Source organism: Podarcis raffonei, chromosome 8 (assembly GCF_027172205.1).
Source record: "Podarcis raffonei isolate rPodRaf1 chromosome 8, rPodRaf1.pri, whole genome shotgun sequence".
NCBI lineage: Eukaryota > Metazoa > Chordata > Lepidosauria > Squamata > Lacertidae > Podarcis > Podarcis raffonei.
In genome coordinates this window covers 8,786,643-8,814,216 of record NC_070609.1, presented here as the reverse complement: position 1 = coordinate 8,814,216, position 27,574 = coordinate 8,786,643, and the positions used below count along the sequence as shown (strand labels likewise).

Below are 27,574 nucleotides of genomic sequence, written 5' to 3'. Positions count from 1 at the left end.
CTAGGTTTGCAGGAGCAGGGACCGAGCAACAGGAGCTCACCCCGTTGCGGGATTCCAGTGTGGTGTAGTGGTTAAGAGCGGTGGACTCGTAATCTTGTGAACCGCGTTCGCGTCTCCGCTCCTCCACATACAGCTGCTGGGTAACCTTGGGCTAGTCACACTTCTTTGAAGTCTCTCAGCCCCACTCACCTCACAGAGTGTTTGTTGTGGGGGAGGAAGGGAAAGGAGAATGTTAGCTGCTTTGAGATTCCTTCGGGTAGTGATAAAGCGGGATATCAAATCCAAACTCCTCTTCTTCAAGCTCTTCTTCTGATCGGCAAGTCCTAGGCTCTGTGGTTTAACCCACAGTGCCACCTGCGTCCCTTACCTGTATACGGTAATAATGGCTTATCCTACAAAGAGATTACCAAGACAAGGTACGCGAAGTGCTCTGTACACTCAAAGAGGTGCTGTATGAATATTACTGGCAACCCATACTTTTTGGCTTTTTTAAATTTTCAACAGCACTGCAAACCACAGGGTGGTCTCAATTTGTGTGAAAGTAGCATCTGGCAAGGCCTTCCACAAACCACCATTAAGCAAAAATTAAGGAAGCAAATATGTTGTCATTCAACATTTATTATTTTTTCTTTACTGCCTCAAGATGAGTAGTCCCTATTGGTACAAAGGTCAGAGTCACAGACACAAGACACATGGAAAATAAGGGGGGTGGGATTTAGAAAGCAATCCTTGCCTAGACAAAAATAAAAAAGACTAACCAAAGAAAAAGAGTGTAGTGTTCTTTGCAGATATTTTACAGACCAAAGACCAAAAGCTCTTTATCATTGAAATGCCTATTATCTACTTAAAGTTGTGTGTACAAAACCAGGTATTTCAAAAGTGTCCCCTGTTGGGTTTTTATTATTTTTTTGCAATTCTGAAAAAAAATACAAAAAAACAACATCCAGAAGTCTTACAGGTTTCAAAGGATTTTTTTTTTTTTTTGCTTGTACATGATGAATAGGAATCAAGTCTCCCGATCTTGGAGAGGTACTACAATAGATTATCTAACATTTTCTCACATGTCCTAGCCACTACAAACAGGAGTAGGAAGGGGGGGAAAATAAAACCTGGAGTGTATTCTAAGTACACTGCACAAGCAGGGGTGGGGCTGCCTGGGGAGGGGCATAAATGTTAGAAGGGGGAGGGGAGGAGAACTTAAGCCCTTTCGCCACGGATGCGGCGAGCCAGCTGTATGTCTTTTGGCATGATGGTGACCCGCTTGGCATGGATGGCACACAGGTTGGTGTCCTCAAAGAGACCCACAAGATACGCCTCGCTGGCTTCCTATTGAGACAAGGAGATTCAAGTTAAAATAATGGAACTGCTTTGCAGGGAGCAGTTTTGAAATGCACAAGCGTGGGAGGGGGGCAGATACAAAACACAAGCAGCAAGGTTTTGCAACAGATTATCTGTGTGTTGACATACTCATGGATTTCAAAATGCTAGCTCTTCGTCTTGCACGCAACAGAAAGCCGATCACATACATTACCTGCCTGCTGAAGGGATACACGCAATTCAATTCCCTTGGAATTTTTGGAATCCTGGAGAAGGGAGCATCGCCAGATGGAGCAGGAGAGAAATATCAACAACGTCTTATTCACACCCTAAGCTCCCAGGAGGAGGAGACGCTGCCACACTCTTATCTCAGTTTCATCTTTGACAGCGACACTTACCTTCTTTTTAAAGAAGTGGAAGGACCTCGCTTGCTATGGCAGCAGCTGTTCCTCGCTTACTTTCGAGCACAGATGGTCGCTGCCAGAACAAGCATGACCTCCAAAGGAGGAGGAGGAGGAGGAAGACTGGAAGGGAGGGTGTGACAGCTCCTCATTTCTCTTCTCCAAGCCTGCCTCAGCCCATCTAATAGTTTCAACAGTGGCGGGGAACCTGTGGCTCCCCAAATGTTGCTGAACTACAACTCCCATCATCCTTGGCCACGTTGGCTGCAACTGATGGGAGCTGGGCATCCAAGAGCATCTTAATCAGCACAGGTTCCCCATCCCCTCTTTATCAACTGAGCTGCAATAAAGGCAGAAAGCACCTCTCCAAACCCCAGCGCAGCAGAAAGCAGCTGGGGTCTAGCATCTAGGAGTCTAGGATCTAGGAGTCTTGGTTGACCACAAACTTGACATGAGCCAACAGTGTGACGCGGCAGCTAAAAAAGCCAATGCAATTCTGGGCTGCATCAATAGGAGTATAGCATCTAGATCAAGGGAAGTAATAGTGCCACTGTATTCTGCTCTGGTCAGACCTCACCTGGAGTACTGTGTCCAGTTCTGGGCACCACATTTTAAGAAGGACACTGACAAACTGGAACGTGTCCAGAGGAGGGCAACCAAAATGGTCAAAGGCCTGGAAACGATGCCTTATGAGGAACGGCTAAGGGAGCTGGGCATGTTGAGCCTGGAGAAGAGGAGGTTAAGGGGTGATATGATAGCCATGTTCAAATATATAAAAGGATGTCATATAGAGGAGGGAGAAAGGTTGTTTTCTGCTGCTCCAGAGAAGCGGACACGGAGCAATGGATCCAAACTACAAGAAAGAAGATTCCACCTAAACATTAGGAAGAACTTCCTGACAGTAAGAGCTGTTTGACAGTGGAATTTGCTGCCAAGGAGTGTGGTGGAGTCTCCTTCTCTGGAGGTCTTTAAGCAGAGGCTTGACAACCATATGTCAGGAGTGCTCTGATGGTGTTTCCTGCTTGGCAGGGGGTTGGACTCGATGGCCCTTGTGGTCTCTTCCAACTCTATGATTCTATGATTCTAACACATCCCCCACAACGACTCTGCTCAGGCACAAGTCTCCAGCTCACATCTAGCATGTCCAACGGATGCCAGATGCAGCTTATGAATTTAGAAGGTGACAACGGCAGACGTGTCAGAGGGAGAGTTTCTAGAAATATCAAGACGCTCAAGAGAACAGTCTGAGGGCACGTGACACAGCCTGTGCTGCAAAAAGCAAGCAGGGTTTCTTTTTGGCCTTTAAACTCCCACAAAGGAGCAGCTCTCTGGAACCAGGCATAGTCTTCAGGACGAAGAAGGGAGAGGCAACAAGGAGACGAGGCACAAACCTGCAGAGCTCCGATGGCAGCACTCTGGAACCGCAGGTCTGTCTTGAAGTCCTGAGCAATTTCACGAACCAGACGCTGGAATGGCAACTTGCGGATCAGCAATTCTGTGGATTTCTGGTACCGCCGGATCTCTCGCAGTGCCACAGTGCCAGGCCTGGGAGAAATTGCAGTCATACCTCATGTTACATTTGCTTCATGCTACGTTTTTTCAGGTTGCGTCCCGCGGCGACCCGTAAGTACCGGAAAGGGTTACTTCCGGGTTTCGTTGCTCGCGCAGACGTGCAAAATGACATCCCGCGCATGCACAGAAGCAGTGAATTGCAACCTGTGTGTGTGCAAACGGGCCGCTGCAGGTTGCATTCTTTTCATGTTGCGAACGGGCCTCCAGAACAGATCCTGTTCGCAACCAGAGGCACCACTGTATAGGGAAATAGTAGTCATCTCCCTCCAACCTTGCTGACACAGCTAGAAGTCATGAGGATGGAGGGAAACAGGGTAGAGAAACTGAACAGCAACCCCTCCTTCCCAAATCCCCAGCCCCATGACAACTTCGGAGAGCACTTTTACTTGATGCTAGGGGCTGACCAGATTGTAGGCTTCAGAGCAGTTGCCTGGCTTCTCTGTGCTCCCCACCTAACCCCACCCTGTGCTGGCCAAAAAACTGAGCTGCTATCGAGTGCCTGTTCCAAATACCTGTAACGGTGAGGTTTCTTCACTCCACCAGTGGACGGTGCACTTTTCCGGGCGGCTTTGGTGGCCAGCTGCTTTCGAGGAGCTTTCCCGCCAGTGGATTTACGGGCAGTCTGCTTGGTACGGGCCATCCTGGGTGGTCCTTAAGCTGCAAGAAACCTGCTAAGGGAATGGAGTGCAGATGAGTTTATGGGGAAACGGACACTTTTGATAGCTCTGCGTCCAATTTGCACTGTAAGGTACTACACACTAGCAACTCTGGGGCCTTGGGCTCAGTTTACAAACCCCATTTCATGGTAAAAACATCTATGAACAGAATATATTTATTAAAAAAGGGAGGAAAACCTCTAGATTTTCATTGAACATTGCCCAAAACCAGAAATCACAACCCTATCAATAACAGAAGCTAGGTTTTGGAAGGAACCTAATGGGTTATCCATAGCAGCACCCCAGAACAACCACCTGCTGTATATATGACTCCTCCATTTTGTCCAAAAGCCTGATGCATCGTCTTCATGCATAGCTTCTTTAAACAATTCAGTTGCCTTATTCAGCTGTCTGAACCAATTCACTTTGGCTATCTAGCCGGCACAGTAGACAGCATCAAGAGAACTGCTGAAGCTTTAGCAGATGTACACATGACATGCCGAGCCCCACTTTCTCTGGAAACTTATTTCAACACCTGATAAAGTCCTAAAATTAAAATATTTACATGATGCATTACCTATATCTACTTTTTTTGTCATTTCATCTGAGGCACATCTGCATTTAACAGTCGAAAGAGCAGGAGCCTTAAAGTTCACTTGCATAGAAAGATGAAGTGCGGGACAAATATAAAGTTTTACACTAGCAGTAAAGTAGTTCTTGCTGTCTACACTGACACCACAGTAGGAAGTGAACTGTTTACTTGTATCTGCACCTACAGAGATTAATTACTTCAGTCAGGGAAAGAAAAAGCCCTTCTGGGAGCGCAAGTAGTTTTTCTTCTGATCAGAAATCACTTAAGTCAGCAGTGTCTGGCATTATACACGGGGACATGCAAAAAGAGGGTCTAATAAAAGAACGTATCTCATTCGTGTGTCTCAGCTCCACAATATATTCCCCCTGTTTCACCCTTTGTCATACATGCTGCTCCACAGACCTTTCCCTCTGCTTCTCCCCCTTTAAAAAATCAAGCAGGCATCAGCTAACTAAGACTGCAATCCTATACTTGGAAGTAAGTTTCATGGAACTCAATCTTACTTCTGAAATGCACAGATAGGCTTACACGGTAAAAACTAGAAGGCCCAAGAAATGCACGTGCCATATTTTAATACAGAGAATTACTTTAATACAGAGCATTAATTTCCAGAGGTCTGTTGCAGCAAAACAATAATCTTGTGGCACCCTAAAGGCTTATGGTTGCAGCCATTGCTAGTCCTACTCAAGAGTAGACTCAATGAAATTAATGGATATGACTAACATGGGTTTATTATTAATTAGGTACCTTATTTATGTGGTTGCAAGCTGTTTCAAATTGTTTTTAATATTGTGTTTTAATTGGTGTAACCTGCCCTAGTACCTGAGAGTGAAGGGCGGGTAATAAACTATAATAATAATAATAATAATAATAATAATGAATTTTAATCGGTCTACTCCGGGTGGAACTTACTTGGATACAACTCTTAAAAATTATTATGGCAGAAACTTTCATGGTGTTAGAATTCACTTTATTCGATGCAGTAACTTTTCCCAGTAGGAAAAGGTTAGAGAAGTCAGCAGAAAAACAACTTAAGACAACACTTCCTAGCTTCCTAATTCTGGAAGAGAGTAAAAACTAGAAAGGAGGCAGTATTGGAGAGGGAAACACTGTATGATCAAACTAATCAAATGGCAGTAATGGCTCTGAATCAGAATCTGGTTCTGTAGCATTGCTGGCATTCATTATTCCTCAATGAACAATTACTGGGTGTGAGAATGTGGATGTTTTGTAGAAGCCATGCTTGCTTGCTCATATCTCAGTTCTGTTCTGGATTCAAAACTCTACCTTCACTGCTAGCAATAAAAAGTAACATCAAACATGCTGAATTCAAAGAGCTTCCTAAACTATCTCCAGTATTTGTAAAGCAATCTCACAAATATAAATTAAGACCACAAAACAACATAAAAACCTCAACAACAACCAATGTTACAATATTATTTTTATACTTCTACATTCTCTGGGGTGAAAAAATCTGCTATCAAAACGCACAAGCAAATTTATAGTTTTTTAAAATTTCTGAAATACCTGAGGGGAGGAGAACCTAGCCAAACCAACCGTTTCGCCTTTGAGTGTGTGTGTGTGTGTGTGTGTGTGTGAGAGAGAGAGAGAGAGAGAGAGAGAGAGAGAGAGAGAGAGAACGAACGAACAATATTGTGTGAACAGCAGTGGGAGAGAACCGCACCTGGCTCACAGTGAAAATAGCCAGCACCTGACTCAAAGTGGAATTCATCAAGGCTTGCTTCTAATTAAACTTGCTCAGGATTGCACTATATCTGCACCACCACCCCCAGCAAAAAAACACCTTCCATTACAACTTACAAACGGCTTAAAAAACCTAGACAGATACTGCATCTAGAGACCGAGCATTATGAGGAATCCTGGAAAAGAGGAGACTGAGAAGAGATTCTATTAGCCATCTTCAAATATATTAAGGGCTGCCACATGGAAGAGGAAGCAAGCTTGCTATCTCCTGCTCTGGAGGCAGGACGCCAACCAATGGCTTCAAGTTAAATAAGAAAGGAGATTTCAACTAAACATCAGGAAGAACTTTCTGATAATAAAGGGCAGACAGAGGTTGGTGGGGCAGTTCCCCATTCACCCTAAATGGGCAAAGTCTGCACAGCTGATTCTGTAAAACCTAACTTTAGAAAAACCAGAGTTAGCAGCAAAGGCCAAAGGAAACGCCTGTCGTCATTAGGTGGTCCTGGCAAACAGAAGAGGCAGTTGCCATGGTAACCACAGCCCCCCCCCCGACCCGTACTGGTAGGTGGGGAGCACGTGCAGTAACAACATTAGGAAAGCGGGGGGGGGCGTTATTTGTTCACAGGGAGGGACTGCGATGACCTCTGGGAACAGGAAGCATTGGGGCGGCTCCATGGCCAGGACACCTGGGGAACACCTAGGAGCCACACCGCCAATGGACAACACGCCCCAGGAGCCTTTGCGGAGAACGCTTCCTCCTATTGGCTGCCCGGAGTCAGGTGGCACAAAAGGACTCTCGCCCCCCCACCCCACCCGCAGGCCGCAGAAGCCTTTCTTCCCGACTGGCCAGTGCGCGGCCAATTGGTTTGTAACCCGGGAGAGCAAAAGGGGGAGGGGGAGGGCACAGAAAAATGCTCCTCGGCGATTGACACCGGCTGCCGACCAATCCCATCCCGAGCTCCCTCAGGGGTTTCGGGCCTATCAGCGAAGCAGCCGTCACCCTCGCTCTTTCAGCCAATAGGCGGCGAGATGCAGACGGAAGGCGGGACTTGGCGTCTAAGCGTTGGCGTGTGTGGGGGGGGAGAGAAATGAAGGAGCGAAGGCATCGCCTCAGACGACCTCGGTTTCCAGTTGCCCCCCTTTACTTCCCTCCCCTCACCCAACGGGATAAGAGGGAGCGGGGTTCGGCCGGCGGCCCCTCGCGGCCTTTTCGTTACCTGAGCTGTTACGCCTCGCGCTTCAGCGGCCGTTGGTGCCGTTTGGTCGTCCCGCGGCGGCGCTCGCGCTGCTCTCCGCTCCCTTCCCGCTTTTCCCGCCAGCCCCAACAGAAAATGGCGGGTTCCAGGGCCAGGCTATTTAACCATCATGCAACGGGGCTGGAGCGGGGAGGGGGAGGGGGAGGGAACGGCTGGGAGAAGCGGCGGGTCGGCTGAGGTGAACGAGGCTCCTCGGGAGCCATCTTGCGCGCCTTGCCGACGCCTCAGCGAGGCCCTCTCCGCCTCTGCTCCCGCACGGAGAGCCCCAGAAAGAGAAAGCCATGAAACGCCAGGCTTTCCTTTCACATTTCACATATGGCAACGGTTGCCCTCTCCACAAATATCTAGCCGTCGTTTGAAAGAAGCTGCTCTGGTGTAGACTATAGACACTATAAATTGTGCCAAAAGCAATGTGTTTTAATGGAGCAGCGCCCAGCCAAGCCATGCTCCATTCTTACAGGAGAATGTTTACATGCGAGTCGAACTGAGTTTCTCTCGCGTGTGGTTCTGAAATAATCGCCTCAACGCGTTTTGTAACAAAAAATCAGCACACCTGTAATAATATCAGGAATGCGAACTTCAGTTGCGCAGAATTGGGCCTACGTGAATCACGTCAACAGCAACTTAAAATATTTTTTGTTGCAGCATGGGTAAGTGATCACTCTTTGTTCGCAATCATCGCCGTGATCTCAAATCGTAATTTGATTTCCATAGGATCCTCACCACAGATTCCATGGAATCCTAAATGGATTCTGTGCCATGTGGAAAGAGACACTAAAATTGTACACTAGTGAACTTACCATATGTAATTGGACATCATGTTCCCTCAGAAACAAACTTGGTGCTTTTCGGTCAATTCAAAACTTTTGTCGCTTTCCATTCTAGTCTTTGTTAACTACTGGATTTGCTTTTAGGTGAACATGGATAAAAATAGCCAGGGTGGCTGCAATTCTAAGAGCGTATACTAGGGAGTAAGTCCCATCGGGACTTAGACCTGCTTAAAAACACATAGGACTGAATTACATAGCAAACACTTATTTATGGGTTGGGAGGCAACTATAAACAGAGGAAATTCCGACAGAAATAAGAGGCTCTTAATTAAAACTCTTAATTAACAGAAAATGCAGCTTGATTATTTACATTAAATGCACACACACTTCATTGAAAAGAACCCAAAAAACGGGGGCTCTAAGTGTACTGCTTGACAGCAGTTTCCCTAACAGCAGAGGGGGAAGAGCGGTGGGTCTCAGACGGTTTTGGTCTCGACTTGGTTTATTGCGGGGGGAAATTCACATTTTTTATTATACCTGTATTCTTCCCTTCCTCCCAAAGCCGCCCAGGACATTAACATCCTCAGAGAGGTCCGTGCAGTTGAAGTGGTTCAGGAATTCATAGCTTCCGTGACAACCATGGGGCTGTCTCAGTTTACATCCAGACCTTCTCATGTTGCAGAACACTCTTGGCTTGGTCTTTTGTCAGTTGGAGGCAGGGAATGGAAGCAGGGGGCTGAAGCCCCTAGCAGTTTATATAGTACTATATAGTATAGTAGGTGGGTTTTTGGCATCAAGGAGATATGCACCAGGAGGTTAGAAAACTCCTCACCCTATCCTACGTGGAGCTTTTCTGAGGGAGAGGAAAAATACTGTATTCTCCCCCTTTCCTATTCTAAAGACATTCCCCAGACCCCTATCTTGCAATCTAATGCTTAGGTTTTGAACTGGCTACTAGCCCTTTGGAGCTTAGAAAGGGCGAAAGCTAATTCCTTAGCCCTGAACCACAGCATTCTGTAAAGCTTTACTTACAGGCTAGTGGGATCATTGTTGTTGGAGTGTGGGAACAAGCCACATAATTTACATTATGCTCCCCCACCCCACACCCTTGTTGCTAATACTAAATATAATGCAACTGCATTTCTTTCTGCTTCCCCCACTGACCCCTCCATTCTTGTTATTCTGTTTGCAAGCAGTCCACAGGCATTTAGCAGATTGCATCTTTTTCACATAGAATCAAAGAATTGTAAAGTTGGAAGGGACCCTGAGGGTCATTAGTACAACTGCCTGCAATGCAGGAAACTAAGCTAAATCATCCATGACAAATGGCTATCTAACCTCTGCTTAAAGACCTAAGGGAGACTGTTCCACTGTCAAATAGCTCTTAATGTCAGAAAGTTTCCCCCCTGATGTTTAGTTGGGATCTCCTTGGATCCATCAATTCGGGCCCTACCCTCTGGAGCAGCAGAAAAGATGCTTGTTTCCTCTTCCATGTGACAGCCTTTGAGATAGATGGCTATCATGTCTCCTCTTTCCCAGACTAAACATACCCGGGTCATTCAACCATTCTTCATAAGGCTTGGTTTCCAGACCCTTGATCATCTTGGTCCCCTCCTCTGCACATGTTCTGCCTTGCCAACATCCTTCTTAAATTTATTGCTACTTGTTGCACGCTTCACACAGAGCAAGGAAATTAACTTATAAAAAAGGACTAGCTACTGTGTAGAGGATTCTTTTTTAGACGAGAGAGGAAAGACTTGGCAACTTCCCAAGGCAGTTCTCCGCCTCAACATTTGCAATGTCTGGTTCAAATATTTTTCATCTAATTTGCGGGTTGAGAGGAGCAATGTTGGACCCCTGCCAAATGTCTCAATGTGTAACAGATACTTGGATGATCTCTGGTGGGGTTAGCTGTAAACAGTGAGCAAAACCAAAAACTATCAAAAGCCACTGTGGGCCAACAGCAGCAGTAGTAAGGGATGGAATTATATAGTGCCACTATTTTCATAAGATATCCACTTAAGTCCCTATTGATCAGTGCAAACTATTCTAAATGAGCCCAGCAGCTCTGTTTTCAGCACAGAACTTTACATAGGCAACAAAGCTGACTAGTTTCCTGCTTTTGCTTGTTTGGCGTTCCTGACGTTGGACTGAGAATGTTTGGTACGGATTGTTTGCGTCAATATTTTAAATTATGAATTGCCCTGAGAGTGACACATGAAGGGCGCTATACAAATTTAATAACTAGTAACAGCTTGCTCCTTCACCCCCGTGACCACCATCTCAAGTTTAGGACACACAGCTCTCTACAGATCACTGTGAAAAGACCGTGCACATCCATTGAAACGCCCCTGAACTATATAGTCCATTGCGCTCTCATAACAGCTATTTCTTTTAAATCTAAATGCCATGCTTTGTTTCCCATTTCCATGCTGTGTCTTATTGGGTCCTAGAACTTTTTCCACATGCCTTATCAAGTCTGCCCCCTCATGCCATTCTCTCATCCCATGACTTCCTGTTGAAGTTCAGTGCCTTCTGCACAGCAGCCATGCCTGTACAGAGAACACTAAACCAGAGGTGACAAACCTACAGCCTTCCAGATTTTGTTGGACAACGGTTTCCATCTTTTCCAATCATTGGCATGCTGGCTGGGACAGATGGGAACTGGAATTCAACGGCACCTGGAGGGCCAGATTCCATATTTCTTTTCCTGCAGTGTATTTATTAAATGTTTCAAACATTTTCACAATAATCTTCATAACAATTAAATTGTTTCATAAATCCCACCCCACCTCATGTTTTTACTCAAACTTTTTCTACTGCGTTATATCTCTAAATGGGACGCGGGTGGCGCTGTGGGTTAAACCACAGAGCCTAGGACTCGCCGATCAGAAGGTTGCAGTTCGAATCCCTGCAATGGGGTGAGCTCCCGTTGCTCAGTCCCTGCTCCTGCCAACCTAGCAGTTCCAAAGCACGTCAAAGTTGATAGATAGGTACCGCTCCGGTGGCAAGGTAAACGGCGTTTCCATGCGCTGCTCTGGTTCGCCAGAAGCGGCTTAGTCATGCCGGCCACATGACCCGGAAGCTGTACGCCGGCTCCCTCGGCCAATAAAGCGAGATGAGCGCCGCAACCCCAGAGTCGGCCACGACTGGACCTAATGGTCAGGGGTCCCTGTACCTTTATATCTCTATTGCAAAATGTTTCTGTATTATCATTTTTCTTCGGCAGCTTTTATCGCAAATCGTGCTTGCAATTTCATTAGACTATATTTTTTTTAAAAAAATAGTCCACAAAAGGTCTCCTACGCTTCTTGGCAATAGTTTACCCTTGCCCCAGCACACTACAAAGGGCTGCACTTGAAACTGTTTCTTTGTGAGGAAGTCATAGTGCTCAAACCAAGTACTATACCCTGCTTCCCTGGATTTTATTTTGGTTAAGCAATTTAGAAATGGGATTTTTCCTGCTTTTAAGAATCAAGGTGCACACAATCATATGCACACAGTACCATACCATAATGGTACTACATAACTGAGGAGAGCCACATCTCAACTCTATTCCCAGCTCTCTTGTTATGAAAACAAAAACCAAGAGCAATTTCATTTTGCGAAGCTCTGAAGGAACCACTTAATTCCTGCTTTGTAAGCAGCTTAGTACCCAAGTGATGGCATCCTGTTGGCATAGCAACGGCAGACCAGAGCTTCACATAAGCATCACAGTTGGGGACCTAAGAGCTCTTGCTCAGTATTTAAACTTGAGATTTAGCCCTTAAGCATTCTGTAATAGGTACAAATTGTACCTATTACAGCTGATTAGTGCCCTTTAAAATGAAAATATTTTGGATGAAACATGCACTGGAAAAATCAGTGGGAAGCTTCAATATACCAAACAAGATTAGATAATTTAAGGTGGAGCCCCTCTTGCTCCAGCAGCACTCCATACTCCTGATTTTACTTACAACCCTTCTCAATGTTTTCCAACTATGGAAAAAGAGGTCATGTTACTATTTGTAAATACAATTCAATGTTTTTCTGAGGATTACAGCAGACGTGTCACATTTATGAAGATTGGAAATCAAATTTCACGCATGCCTTAAAAAGGGGGGGGGGAGTATTTATTTGCAGAGTTTTATTCATCCCAACAATGCTATGGTGGTCTTGGGCAGTCACTAAATCAACTTCTGGAGGAGTCTTTTGCACCTGGATCTCTTTTCAGAAGAGGGTATACAGGCTACAAGAAGTTACGCTTTCACTGTGAGGGGATGGGAGAAGACTACAAAACTTCAATCACAGGATGAAATGGGCATGGAATACAAGGCAGCCATTCATCCATGGCACTCATATAACCTCAGCTTTGATCTACGGTAGCTTAAGACCTTAATCTGGTAATAATGATATTATTATTTGTACCCTGCCCATCTGACTGGGTTGCCCCAGCCACTCTGGGCAGCTTCCAACATATATAATAACATAATAAAACATTAAACCTTAAAAAGCTTCCCTATACAGGGCTGCCTTCAGATGTCTTCCAGAAGTTGGATAGTTTCTTATCTCCTTGGCATCTGATGTGAGGGTGTTTCACAGGGTTGGTGCCACTACCAAGAAGGCCCTGGGTGCTGGATCTCCGTGCCCGGGCTCAACGACAGGGGTGGAGGTAAAATATTATAAGGTAAAATATTGGTGTAAAAACGTAGATAGCCTATGCCTCAACTTTGTGTAGTTATGCACAAATATGCAAGAGAATAAAGTGTTTCCACACAGGATACAACTTGAAATGTCTTTTATTGGATACCAAATGGATTCAATTCCCAACCCCCCCATCTTGCAACTTGAAAATCGGGAGTGGGGTGGGAAAGGAACAAGAAAGAATACTCAAGTTGCATGTTTTGGGCTTATATTAAATGAAATGTTTTTTTTTTTTTGTTTTTTTTTTTGTGGAAAAGGAATTTGATTCCACCGTGTTGTGTAAGCACTGGGTAAGCGTATTTTAAGTTGCCAACTCGCAGAAGGCAAAAGCACCCGAGAGCATCCCATGATCTAAGAGGCCAGAACAAGTTTGTTTTGTTTGGTGAGAGGGTTCTACGATGCCTACCCTCCACTGCGATCTAGAATCAGTTTCCACCATTAGTATATCAGATTAAAACAAGAATTAAAACAGAGAAAGCCAAGATTGCGTGCAGCACACACTGAATACACAACACCAAGGTGTTAGGCACTGTAGTTGCTGGGCCGTGCCCAGGTCAGCACACAGGTGTCAAAAGAGCATCTTATTCAGAGCTCAAATTCTCTCATCAGGCTTTGCTCAAGCTGGCATCCTACGCAAGGGTTTTCAGGAAACTGCCAGGTGTCGGCTGACGTTTCAGCAGCTCCCGTCATCAAGCGCTCGGCCAAGGTGAACAAAACAGATTTTTCTTTGAGCTGCTGAGCAAGAAAGAGAAAGACAATGCGGTTATGTGATTTTGTACATGAGCAATTGCTTCTCCAAGCTGCCACCCACCACCCCACTAGCTATGCTAAATGCTTCAAGCGTGGCACGTATAGGGCAGAAGATGCTATTGTATACAGCCTGACAAAAGACCGCATTCCCCATATCTAGGTGTGGATTAGAACTCTGCACATGCTCAGAGACATTTCACACGTGCCAGAGCTCATCTCCAAACTCTGCCCCAAGGATCCTGATCAGCAAAAACAAAAGATCACCCTTGATCTTCAGCTGCCACTGACTCACGTAGCTGTTTTTGGTTCACGCAATTTGCAAGACAGGACAGAACCATTTAGGAGGATACATCCTAGCCAAATGTAGGCTTCAAATCTGTATCAGACAAAGTAATTTGGCATCATCATGTAGATACACTCTCCTAGCTAGGGTATTAAGCAGGCCCAGCAGCAGAGGGACCTGATCACAATGGGAGTGTGCCTACTGCTACCGTTTTTGAGAAAGCCTAGCCTAACTGAACAATATTGCAAGCACTAGGGTGAGAAAGCAGTTTGATCCCAGTACAGACCCCACCGTGGAGACAAGACTCTTGACAGCACATGTATTACAGGCAGAAATATTTACGGGTTGTTGTTTTTTTACCTCTGCTAAGCATTAAGCTGTTGGTGCATTCTTCCAGCCGTCCTTATGCCAAGGCGGCTTTGATGGCCATGATTATCTTCTTCAGCTTGGCACTATCATCTACAAAGCCATCTCCATTCTGGCAGAAAGAAAAAGCAAGGTCAGAAAAGGAAGTCCTCATCCCACCTCTCTAAAAAGTTTCAGAAGCTACCAGATTGATCATTGTCCGCCTAGGGCTCCTTTACAGTGTAGGGACAGATCGATGCCACGAGTACACAGAGTTGGTACACACTGGTCTTTGGGTGCTACATTACGATGTGACTGTAGAGTTTATTTATGCCACTTGCAGAATTCGGCTTCTCAGCACAGAAGTTCCTTTTCCTTTTTGAACTCTTAGATCTGCACTTGCCCAAAGCCCCGTATAGGGAAGTTTTTAATGTTTAGTGCTTTATTAAGTTTTTATATACGCTGAAAAGATGAGCAGGGTACTAATAATAAAATTATTTATTATTTTACTTTATTTTTATTATTATAAGACAAGCTGCATTCTTGCCTACTTGATAATTTGTTCTTTATTTTACTCTTCATTCACTTAATCTAGAAATCCCTTCTCAGGAAGCATCCCAAAGCAATTTAACAATAAAAAACTAATATAAATGCAATTTTTAGGCTAGGCCCATATGGATTAGATAAACATGTCCATTTTATTGGAAAATTTATATAGAAAGGTTTATTGTTTTGTGTACATTCAATTGTAATATAAAACATATGCAATGGGACTTGACAGGAAGTCAAAATTGAAGAAAAGATTTTGTAAGATAAAAGGGGGAAAATATGTTCATTATTATCATTATTAAATTTCCCCCCTGTTTGTGTGCATGTGTGTGGTTTGTATGGAATGTTTGGGAGGAAATAAGATGTTAAATAACAAATAACAAAATATTGATGTATGTAATTTTTATGTCTCAATTATATTTTGTGGTAGTATGGTTGTAATGTTTTTTGTAGCATAAAATAATTCAATAACAATTATTTTAAAAATAGATGAACATCTCCACTTGGCCTGCTTCTGTTATTTGGAGGGGGGGGATAACAAAGGACTATGTGGGCATTTAAGTACCACTCTGGCTGGACTGTACCACGCCACGCCCAGACACATGCAATAGGTGTGTGGACTGTACCTTTCAGCTCTTTTTCCATAAGAGTCCTCCCACATTTTAACTCCTACTGTGTCAGGGAGAAAAGGGATAGTCCATTTCTTCCCCAACCACATCCATGTGCAAGTGCAGAGATGGGATCTGTGGCCCTCTGGAAATGCTTGGATTCCCGACTCCCATGGCCCCAGTCAATGCCTGAAGCTGCAGGCTAACAATACCTGCAAGGCTACAGGCTAATGAATTGGCTTAAGATGGTATTTAAAGGTAAAGGGACCCCTGACCATTAGGTCCAGTCGCAGACGACTCTGGGGTTGCGGCGCTCATCTTGCTTTACTGGCCGAGGGAGCTGGCGTACAGCTTCCGGGTCATGTGGCCAGCATGACTAAGCCGCTTCTGGCAAACGAGAGCAGCGCACAGAAACGCCGTTTACCTTCCTGCCGGAGCGGTACCTATTTATCTACTTGCACTTTGATGTGCTTTCGAACTGCTAGGTTGGCAGGAGCAGGGACCGAGCAACGGGAGCTCACCCCGTCGCGGGGATTCGAACCGCCGACCTTCTGATCGGCAAGTCCTGGGCTCTGTGGTTTAACCCAGAGCGCCACCCACGTCCCTAAGATGGTATTTAAGAGAGCAAATTTAAAACATACACACATCTCTCTGAAAATTCCCCCGTCTTGAAGAGAGAAAAACACCACCCTAGCAAATAATCTAAAACTTCTACAGTTCAGAGAGACACACAAAATCTTGTAAGGTTGCCAAATTGTGTTTTCCAGCGTTGGGAGAATAATCTGCAACCACCCACTACCTTGCATAGCTGTGTGCTCAAGAATTGGTCTTCCATCTGTATGCCACTACAGCAGCAAGAATGTTGATTGCACAAAACTGGAAGACTGGAGAAATACCAACTAAAGAACAATGGCAAGTGAAGTTGATGAATTATGCAGAATTGGCAAAAATGACAGACTAAGAGAAAAAGACAACAGCGACTTTGAAATAGAATGGGAACCATTTATATCATGCTTGCAGAAACAAAGACAGTCGATAGACTTGATGGCAGGATTTAAACAAACATTCACATTATTTGTATTAGAAAATGTGTAGAAGATAAGAGAAATATTACGGTGTATTTTCTTTTACTTTTATGTTTGATGTTATGTCATTAGTAACTTTTACTGTTAGGGGGTAGCAAAGTATTTGAAAAGTATTTGTGAAGAACAGACGACGTTTGTAGGGTTGCAAGAAGTTTTGTGAGGAGTATTAGAAGTATTGTAAAAATGGACAAGGGGGAGGATGATTTGTTAATAGATGTAAAGGCAATATAAAGTTAAGAAATGCATAAGAAGTGGTTAAAACGGTGGATCATCAGAGGCGCTGATGGAAGTCTAAAAAGATTGTATAAGTGATAAGTTTTGTGGTACATTTTACAATTTATATGTTAAAATTAATAAAAAATATTATAAAAAAGGAGGTAGCAAAGTGGGTGAAAGGAGAAACAAACGAGAAGCGGAAGATGGGGGAAGCCTAGGAGGGGAGAGAGGAAGGAATACATAAGTAATGTTAAGAATTTGAGGTGGATGTAACGAATGAAAAAGAAAAATGAATATTTTTTTATTAAAAAGGAAAAAAAGAATTGGCCTTCCATTGTCTTCCCAAGCAGGGCTCCCCAGAATGACTCACCTTTTTGGAATGCACAAGCTTCCCAGCCACCGTGACTTCAAACCATCCTGTGGACTCACGAGTCCCTTCGCCAGTCTAGGTAGAAAGTGGGGGGGGGGGGGGAGAGAGAGGGGATGAAACCACCTTAAGGAGCCATTGCACATCTTGGATTATCTTTAGATGCAAGCATGCTGCAATTTCTTCTTCAAGTGTTTCTGGAGAGCGACAGTAAGAGACAGCATACACCTAGCGGCACCGCCCTCCCTCCCACTCACCCAGCCCTCCCATGTGCAGGATGTCGCCAGACCATCTACTGCAACATCTCCTGTGCACTGCAGAAGACGCCTGGGGCATGCTGGAGCCAAGATGATGGGTTCTTTTTCTTTAGGGAGAGTACAAACCCAACAATTAGTTGGCCATTATTTAGTTCTCAGATCACAACATTTCCCAAGCTGTTAAGAACGGCAGCCAAGCTGAACGTCTGATATAAGGTTGCTAAGCATTGCTATGCGTGGGCTCTTTCCCGGCTGAACTCTACCAAGGAAGAAAGCTCTAGGTGCATTTTAGGGAGGGATAGGAGTTTGGGGGCGGAGAGAACCAGAGTTGCATGTAAAATGTACTCAGCAAACAGTACTGGGTGTAGATGGAGGAATAGGGTGTTGCCTTAGTTCTGTTAACAGAACTAATGACCTAGTCAGCTGAATCATCAGCCTAGAACACAAGTCAACACCATCCTGGGTCTGCACGTTGAAGGGAATCTGCAGTGTGGAGATCTCTGTCACTGGTTTACAGTGGTTTCTGCAAAACAAGTCAGGATATGCATTGCAGGTTTTCAGTCCATATCAGGTGCCTTTGTTGAGAGGGTGTGTGTGTGTGTGTGTGTGTGTGTGTGTAAGGGCCCCAGAGGGCCTTGAGTTAAAGTGTATCTTGCATCCCACGCTAAGAGGCAACCGAAATGCCAAATTCCTTCCCTCCTGCTGCTTAAATTGCCACGATTCGCACGGGTTGCAGGTCAGCAAGACGACTTGTGCCAGCAGCACCTGGATCCACTCACCATTTCCAGCTTGCCCGGAAACTCCTTTTCGAGTTCCTTCTTGAGCTGCTGATACTACAAGTTAGGAGGAGGAGGGAGAAGTTGTTTAAGAGTTCCGAAACATCGACTCACAGCTGTTATCAGAGAAAGTTAAAGCCCTCCCTAAGCACACATGGACTGGTTGGACGCAGAGATGCTGGGAGGCACCCGTTGGGGAACCCCAAGGGAAGAAAGCTCAGAGCCCGGGGTGTGGTGGTGGGATGATGATGAGTGGTCAAAGGGAGAAGTCCGGGAAAAGGAGGTGTCAGAAGCTGAAGAGGTAACAGGGCTTAGTGAGCAAGGAGAATCTGTGGCAGAAAGCAGTCCAGAATCAGAATCAGGAGAGGAGGGAGGCCTATGCTTTGCATTGCCAACAGCTCAGACTCAACCCCTGTGCTCAATTAGCACATGCAAGCCATGAGAAAGGCTGTGGTTCTGCAGCAGAGCACATCTTTGAGTGCTAAAGGTCCAAGGATCAATCCTGGAAATCTCCAGGTATGGCTGGAAGAGAGACGTTATCCAAAACCCTGGAGAATCACTGCCAGTCAATGTCAACAATACTGGGTTTAAGGCAGCTTCCCATGTTCTGTAGGATGCAGAGAGATCCAGATCAATTCGAGGGGAGCTTCCCTGCCACCCTCCTTTCCTCCAGATGCTGGCGTTTTCTGTTCTCTACCAGCGGAACCGTCATAGCCCAGCCCAACATTAGAAACCCTGGAAACGAAATATGTTGTGCACTAATACAGGCGTGACTCTACTGCGCTAGCAAATATTGCTTGGGTCCTGCACTAACTGCCACTACAGCTGCACCATATCCAACCAGCAGTTACTTTTGGTTCTTTCAGCCAGGCTGCAGACCAGGATGTTAAGTGGTTTTGCTACATATCAGGCAGAAGGATCTACTCACCTTGGGACTGTATCCTCAGGCCCCACTACAAGAGAAGAAAAAGCAAGCGTTACTACAACACCACATTTAGCACAAAGCAAAGATGGAAACTGTGGCTGCACTACAACTCCCATAATCTCCACCCACCGGCCATGAACTGGCTTCTGTAGTCACCAGGCCACCTGCAACTAGCCAGATTCCTTAAGCTGCTCTCCTTCTGTCTAACAATCAAATGGAGCCAGGAAAATAACTTTGATGGGTCCTACAACTTTTGAGCCCATTAAAATTTCAATCCACTGGTTCCAATTCTGCTGTTCCATCACATAGTTCCTAGATTTGTGTGTATCCCCCCCCCCCAATACTTATTCCGATTTAGGATGCTAAATGTTGGGAGACAGCGGTCCACAAGCTTTCACAAGTTCTTTAAAGATGCTCTGATTTCCAGCTGCCCTCCATGGCTAGCGTGAAAGAGCAGGCGAACTAAAAAGTGGCAGGTTAGTAATTTTTGTGGACTCATTTACAAGGTCGACTAACAGATTGTAACAAGTATAGCTTTTCTTGATACTGAATCCAAGGGCAAAGTTAAGAGCCCTGTGTGATGCTTACTCACTTCCAAGAGGTAAAACATCACAGACAGCCTTGGTTAAACCAGACAATGCCTACAGCCCCTTCAAACAGGCATATTCAGGAAGACTCTCAGAAGCAGGAGGTAGAAGACAGTTTATATGTCAGCGAGATTAGGTGTCGGATCCAAAAAGCTCTCTTTCACTCCACTGAATAGAACCATTAAACAGGTGTTTAGCTGGCTAGAGCCCCACATTTTCAAACGTTATGACCAAGTACATCTGCAGACCTCAGAGCAACATTTGAAGTTGAGTAAAGAAGGTAAAGGTAAAGGGACCCCTGACCATTAGGTCCAGTCGTGGCCGACTCTGGGGTTGCCGCACTCATCTTGCTTTACTGGCCAAGGGAACCGGCGTACAGCTTCCGGGTCATGTGGCCAGCATGACTAAGCCGCTTCTGGCGAAACCAGAGCAGCGCACGGAAACGCTGTTTTCCTTCCCGCCGGAGCGGTACCTATTTATCTACTTGCACTTTGACGTGCTTTCGAACTGCTAGGTTGGCAGGAGCTGGGACCGAGCAGCGGGAGCTCACCCCGCCGCGGGGATTCGAACCGCCGACCTTCTGATCGGCAAACCCTAGGCTCTGTGGTTTAACCCACAGCGCCACCCATGTCCCATTTAGTAAAGAAGAGAAAGCCACTAAAAATAAGGAAAGTTTGGGGATCCATTTTCAGTTTTCTAATTCTCCAAGTTTCTAATAAACATTCCCCTTGCTTCGGTTTTCTTTTTTATGGTGAGCAAAGAATTTCTTGAATTACCATATGACCACTGACAGCTACATTTATGAAGACAACCAACCAGTGGACACATCATGCACCGCTTAACATAGGGACCTTCATTTGTCTATCTGTGGGAATGCAGACATCAATGGTCGATTCATGTCAAGCACTGTACACAATTGCTCACATCAGTCTGAAGAAGTGGACTCTGCTGGTCCAACATTTCCCCAACTTGTGGGTCACGACTCACAAGTGGGGTCTAAAGCCTGTGCAAGCGGGTCATCGGGCTTTAAAATTCAACCCAAAATAATTCTTGATTTTAATCTTTAACTCTCCTTAACCTCTTCCAACTTTGCTTTCCTGGCTGTGTTGACACTTGCAGCCGGTCATCAGAGAGGCTTGAGGCTTACATTTAAACACTTGGGGCTTGCTGTCTAGCAGAAAAGATCCAGTGATCTGGTGCTCATACAAGGGAGTTGTTTTGAGCTGCCTGCGCATCAGAGGCAACCTGTAACAGTCACTCAAAACTAATGAACTGTTGCCAGATCGGCTGCCAGGATTAGCCAACTGTGCTCCGAAGTTTGCTTGGTCAAAATTTGTCCGCTACTTTTCTGCTGAAGGATCAGAAGTTTGAGCAACGCCACTCAATGCTCTCTCTGGGCAAAAAGGACACCACACTGAACTGCCATGTGATAGGGTTCCTCGAGGCTAAATTTCTGGAAGTGAGGCTACCCAAACCTTGGCTTCATGTTACCTACTTTACTCAGTTACCACTGAATATCCCGAGTTTACTGCTACTACCCGTTGGTAGCACAACTCTTTGTGAGACATGCTTTCCAGCAATTACTGCTCTTCTGCAATCAGATACCATGTGTTCCCTTTTTAAAAAATAAAAATCCTGAATAACTTTGTAAGCACTATAAATATTTCAGCAAGGCTGCACATTAATAGAGGCATTTAGTACACTTCGGTCTGGATTATATAACAAGTTATAAGGCCAATTTGCAATCAAAATGCATGAAACAGAGCTGCCCAAGTCCAAAACCCAGAATTCATGTTGCAATAAACCGATGGGTCACCCATACCAAGTGACGAAACCACCAACCTTCAAGAGGTCCCATAGGAACCTCCCTCCCCAGGTTACCCAAACTCCCCCGGGCAGAGAAACCGGCATCCTGTGCCATTTTCACTGTCGTCGACGGAGAGACCTTGCTCTAGAAATAACAGCAAGATCACCACCGCGGCAACGAAGGAAACGACTTCGAGAGGCGTGGCGCCATCAGCTTGCTTGGCAGCAAACCCCAACGCGGAACCTTGCGGGGTTATATTGAGCATCGGCGGCCTCGAGTCTCCTTCGCCACATGCACGATGCAAATGGATGATGCAGCAGCATAAAGCTTATGCAATAATAAAAAAATCTGTTCGCTTTTTAAGGAATGGCCCGTTCAGACGAACAGCGTTCCCAGCAATCGAATAAAAAGGCTGCAGAAAGGAGCACAATAACCGCAGCAGCAGCCGCAATAGTATATATATTTTTCTTGCAATGGTTTCTTACCAATACACCACCTTGATTTTGACATGCATGGCGACGGCTGGACCCTGCGGCTCTAACCAGCAGCGGGGAAGTAGCAGTTCAGGCCTCCAACGTTCTACTTCGGAACCTTGCAGCAAGGAGGCTTTTATCTCGACGTTCAGACGACACCACTGTGACCGCGAAAGTAGGGGGGGCGGGAAATGGGAAAAAACCACCCTCTTTCCCATCTTCCCTCTTTCGCCTCTCGCTCCCCCGCCCCAACCTCCTCCATAATAACAGGCACCAGCGCGCAGACACGATTGTGCCGGCCGCTCGAGACCATTAATTAGAAAAAGCAGCAAAAGAAAACTACATCTCTTTCCTCTCCCCCCCGCTCCTGCTATGGTATCGTCCCAACCCCGCCGCGACCAGACACAGGGAGACCACGGCTCGCAGGTGCAAAGAGAGGGTTTCACGTGTCTCCGGGCCCGCAGAAGAAGAAAAAAAGAGCTTGGAAAATCGACAGGGTCACGGGCTGTTATTTTACTAAAAGCACCTGATTAGGAATTAGCGGGAACATTCTGGAAGGAAGGAAGGGCTTTGGTTCTGCAACATTAAGCAGTTGAGCGGTGGGAGCCGGAGGCTTCTAAATGACCCGAACGCGTGTTAAAAGCCAACCATGCCTGAACGTGGCCCGAGGGATACGCAGAGAGCGAGGATGGCACAGTCTGCGGTTCTCTGGATGTTGATCTGACATTGCATGGGCAAAGCTCAGGAATGGTAGGCAGGGCAGCCTGCAACATCTGATTTTTCACAGCCTTCTGCAGACATAATCAAATTTTATGGGCGTGGCGTATTAGTTCCAGTGGAACATACTTCCAAGCAAGGCTGTGATCCTGTAGCATACTTAGAATTGAAGTACTTTATTGTCACTTGTCAACAAAGGCCCGTCTAGTTAAAGCTATGGTTTTCCCAGTAATGATGTATGGAAGCGAGAGCTGGACCATAAAGAAGGCTGATCGCTGAAGAATTGATGCTTTTGAATTCTGGTGCTGGAGGAGACTCTTGAGAGTCCCATGGACTGCAAGAAGATCAAACCTCTCCATTCTGAAGGAAATCAGCCCTCAGTGCTCACTGGAAGGACAGATCCTGAAGCTGAGGCTCCAATACTTTGGCCACCTCATGAGAAGAGAAGACTCCCTGGAAAGACCCTGATGTTGGGAAAGATGGAGGGCACAAGGAGAAGGGGACGACAGAGGATGAGATGGTTGGACAGTGTTCTCGAAGCTACGAACATGAGTTTGACCAAACTGCGGGAGGCAGTGGAAGACAGGAGTGCCTGGCGTGCTCTGGTCCATGGGGTCATGAAGAGTTGGACACGACTAAACAACAACAATAACATATTTTCAAGTACACCACCCAGGTTTCGGCAAATAGGTTTGGGGTTTATGGGGCTGTGTTAAGGGAGGGGTAGCACCTCTGGTGGAGGACATGTGCTCCTTCTGGGGTAGTTTGTCCACCTTTGGTCCCCACCCTGCACTCAGCTCTCACCTGTGGCTTCTAGAAGCTGTCAGCCGCACTCCAGGAATGGCTTCAACTGGCTACCCAAACCAGGTAGCCAGAAAGGCTCTGACAGATTGAGCAGATGAGACCAAGAGTGGATCCAGCAGTCGAGAGGGTGTTTTCTGCACATGCTGAAGGCAGATCTTCTCAAGAAATGCTCCCTGGATTCAGAAAACTGAGTAACTGGCAATTACTAGGGAAATTTGTTGGACAAATGACATCCCATCAATCCCACTTCTTGCCAAATCATGGATGCAAAGTCTTAACAGCATGAGAAATGGCAGAAAACAACATCAAGTACACACCACTTGTTGCTCAGGCCCGAGGGAACAAACTTGTGCTGTTCTGTGCTGTCTTGGCTGTTAGCACTGAACCTCGCAGTTCCCATCTTCAGCCAGATGCAGCTGACATCTTTAATTCACACATGGGTTTCTTGATTTCTTCATGCCTGTGTTGTCCTTTAGTGAAAGCAGAGACTTAGCACCCTGAATCACTGGGACAGATAGCGCCATGCTTTTGCCCAGCCTGTTAGTGGAAACAAGCACTTTGTTCGCACCACACAGAATACGCACCTGGTTTGCAGGAGATATTATTATTATTATTATTAATAATAATAATAATAATAATTTTTATTTATACCCCGCCCTGCCCAGCCAAGGCTGGGCTCAGGGCGGCTAACAAGCAATAATAAAAACAAGTTGAATGAATACAACTTAAAAACAAAATTAAAATACAACATTAAAATATTAAAATGTAGCCTCATCGCAGGAGGAGAAAGGAAAAGAAAAAAGAAAGAGGGGGAGGGAATCAAATTGGCTCCAAGCCAAAGGCCAGGCGGAACAACTCTGTCTTACAGGCCCTGCGGAAAGAAATCAGATCCTGCAGGGCCCTGGTCTCATGAGGCAGAGCGTTCCACCAGGCTGGAGCCAGTGTTGAAAAGGCCCTGGCTCTGGTTGAAGCCAATCTAACTTCCTTAGGGCCTGGGACCACTAGGGTGTTGCTATTTATGGACCTTGAGGCTCTCCGTGGGGCATACCGGGAGAGGTGGTCCCGTAGGTACGAGGGTCCTAGGCCGTGAGTGGGTTGGAAGAATTGAAAAATATTTCACATCTAGCAAGCAATGTGCCATTTCGGTATCAGAAAGTACATGGGTAGACAAGTCTAAAAACCCCAAGACTCAAATTTACACAGCCCTCTGGCAGCTATGGCAGCTCATTGGCCAGAAGTAATGTATTTATCGTTAACTCTGGAGTTGTATACTGGAATCTCACCAAACTAAGCTTCCTAGATCAAATTCTACACGGGGAAGCTTAGTATGGTCAGTATACCAAATTTCACCCATGTACCATCTGAAACCAAAGGGGCCCGCTGGTTGCCAGATGTGAAATATATTGGCACTGGCATCCTTTTCAGTTCTCCTACCCCACTATATTCAACCTTGCATAAAAACCTCCAAGGAAAGACCCAAATGAGCAGAGAACATTACCATAGCTGTGTCAGATGTTTCTCCCATTCTGGTTCTGTGGGAAGAGGGTGGAGAATGGAGCGTTGCATTCATGTTCGTGCAAAAGGGCTTAATGTGCCTTTATCCATAACTGGGGTCAGGGCAGGGCTGTGATTTACTGTAGAGCTGTGATTGAAAGCCGAGTTTGTCGCATAAAATCAGCTTGGCATTTCCCTTATGCACAGATGTTACCCGATTGGTTGTGCTGGGGTGTGGCTGACTTACTGTGGCACATCAAAGTGGAACAGCAAAAGCGGGCGACTGTTGCCCTGCAAGGCGTGCGTGTCTTGCGTGACAGCTCTGTGAATCAAAAGCAGAGGCAGACCACATACACAGGGGCTATGCCATCTTTCATTTGCAAGGCAGCATCATGAGATCAAAGCACAATCCTGGATGCCAGGCCAGTTCTGATCAGAAGGGCTAGGCCTGACTGCCCTGGTAAAACTCTTCAAGTGTATACAATATAAGCAAGCCATTATGTCGAGAGAGTCTGTAAACTCAATGCCAGCAGGGATCAGAAACCAGAAAATTGGTTTCTACCCCCTCCTAGTGGACCCACAGAAAATAACATGGCTCCCTTTTGACACCTTTTTCCCCAAGCTGATGCCCTCCAGAGACGATGTGGTGTTAGGGGAGGGGTGATGCATCTGGTGGGTGACACATCATGCTCCTTCTGGGGTCGTTTGTCCAACTTTGGGCCCCACCCTGCAGTCAGATGGAGCGGACCAGACTAAGAGTGGGTCCAAAGGTCAAGAAGGCGGTTTCTGCACAGGTTGTAGAGGGAAGTGAGGTGCAGGTGGGGCTCATCGGCCCCATCTAGGTAACTATCTAGGAAAACTCTCATCCTAAACCAGCAAACATTTTCCGCAGGGGGCCAGTCCCTCAGACCTTGTGGAGAAGAAGAAGAAGAGTTTGGATTTGATATCCCGCTTTATCACTACCCTAAGGAGTCTCAAAGCGGCTAACATTCTCCTTTCCCTTCCTCCCCCACAACAAACACTCTGTGAGGTGAGTGGGGCTGAGAGACTTCAGAGAAGTGTGACTGGTCCAAGGTCACCCAGCAGCTGCATGTGGAGGAGCGGAGACGCGAACCTGGTTCCCCAGATTACAAGTCTATCACTCTTAACCACTACACCACACTGGCCAGACACTCACTCACTCTCTCTCTCTTTCTCTCTCTCTATATATACAGTGGTACCTCGGGTTGTAAACGGGATCCGTTCCAGAGCCCCGTTCACAACCTGAAAGGAAAGCAACCCGCGTCTGCGCACACACGTGACGTCGCTTTGCGTGTCTGCGCATGCACGAGTGGCGAAACACGGAAGTAACCCTTTCCGGTACTTCCGGGTCGCCGCAGGACGCAACCTGAAAAAACGTATCATGAAGCAAACGTAACAAGAGGTATGACTGTACGTATATATAAATAAACAATGAATTCCTATACACACTGCGAGGAGTGCAAGTAGTCCTTCTCCCCACACATACCCCAGCCCCAGCCGCCTTCTCGGTTTGCCGCCTGCCTCATTCACTGAAGGGCTGGCGGTGGCACCGCGAAACGGGTTCCTCCCCGCCTAGAGAAAGAAGGCGCTGCTCTTACCTGCCCAGGGGCTGCTGCTGCCTGCCCCCCCCCCACCGCCGCTGTTCTCATGAAGCGGATAGGCAGAGAGAGCTCATCCACTCCACTCTCTGGCCCACGGGAGCACCAGGGCGGCGGTGGCAGGAGGAAGAGGCTGAGCGGTGGCGGCTCTGCCAATCAAACTTGCTGCATTTGGAAGAGACGTCCCTGCGCCGTGCTGAGGTAAACCAGGCACAACGTTTGATTGGCAGAGCTGCCACCACTCGGCCTCTTCTTCCCGTCACCATCGCCGGGAGTCTCGGCTTCGCGGGTTCCAGCTTCGCGGTACGGGCTGGATTTATGAGCCTGGGGGGCTGCATCCAGCCCTCGGACCTTAGTTTGCCGACCCCTGTCCTAAACCTCCCCTGCCTTGTGGGATATACAGTGGTACCTTGGGTTAAGAACTTAATTCGTTCCGGAAGTCCATTCTTAACCTGAAACTGTTCTTAACCTGAAGCACCACTTTAGCTAATGGGGCCTCCCGCTGCCGCCGGAGCACAATTTCTGTTCTCATCCTGAAGCAAAGTTCTTAACCCGGGGTACTATTTCTGGGTTAGCAGAGTCTGTACAGTGGTACCTCTGGTTATGTACATAATTCGTTCCGGAGGTCTGTACTTAACCTGAAACTGTTCTTAACCTGAAGCACCACTTTAGCTAAAGGGGCCTCCTATTGCCGCTGGAGCACAATTTCTGTTCTCATCCTGAAGCAAAGTTCTTAAACCTGGCTACTATTTCTGGGTTAACGGAGTCTGTAACCTGAAGCGTATGTAACCTGAAGCGTCTGTAACCCAAGGTACCACTGTATATAACCACCTCAGACGGAAAAGGCTAAAGAGTAAACCCTACACAAATCTGGAGTGGAGCCTCTGTGATGGTTGAATGGCACCTTGTAGGCCTCCTTCCAGCAGCTCTTGCAGCCAAGCTGCAGCCAGGCCGAGAGTGG

At 46.3% G+C, this 27,574-nt stretch overlaps 2 protein-coding genes across 4 annotated transcripts; both read right to left on the bottom strand.

Annotated features, from left to right (window-relative positions):
- Positions 1-600: 600 nt before the first annotated feature.
- Positions 601-7,603, bottom strand: LOC128418267 (histone H3.3A). 2 transcript variants are annotated; one of them, XM_053397780.1, is made up of 4 exons: positions 7,460-7,603; positions 3,803-3,961; positions 3,110-3,263; positions 601-1,326 (listed from the first exon to the last, which is right to left on the bottom strand). In XM_053397780.1, the coding sequence occupies exons 2-4, from the start codon at positions 3,928-3,930 to the stop codon at positions 1,198-1,200; spliced, it is 411 nt and encodes a 136-aa protein (XP_053253755.1). In that variant the 5' UTR covers positions 3,931-3,961; positions 7,460-7,603; the 3' UTR covers positions 601-1,197. The 2 variants fall into 2 exon arrangements, with proteins under 2 accessions (XP_053253755.1, XP_053253757.1); XM_053397782.1 differs by having other exon boundaries at positions 3,803-3,958.
- A 5,425-nt stretch (positions 7,604-13,028) lies between these two features.
- SELENOW (selenoprotein W) lies at positions 13,029-22,098 on the bottom strand. 2 transcript variants are annotated; one of them, XM_053397778.1, is made up of 6 exons: positions 21,992-22,098; positions 19,116-19,140; positions 18,191-18,244; positions 17,158-17,232; positions 14,345-14,462; positions 13,029-13,686 (listed from the first exon to the last, which is right to left on the bottom strand). In XM_053397778.1, exons 1-5 carry the CDS (start codon positions 22,018-22,020, stop codon positions 14,388-14,390), a joined length of 258 nt encoding a protein of 85 aa, XP_053253753.1. In that variant the 5' UTR covers positions 22,021-22,098; the 3' UTR covers positions 13,029-13,686; positions 14,345-14,387. The 2 variants fall into 2 exon arrangements, with proteins under 2 accessions (XP_053253753.1, XP_053253754.1); XM_053397779.1 differs by having other exon boundaries at positions 13,029-13,683.
- Positions 22,099-27,574: the final 5,476 nt, after the last annotated feature.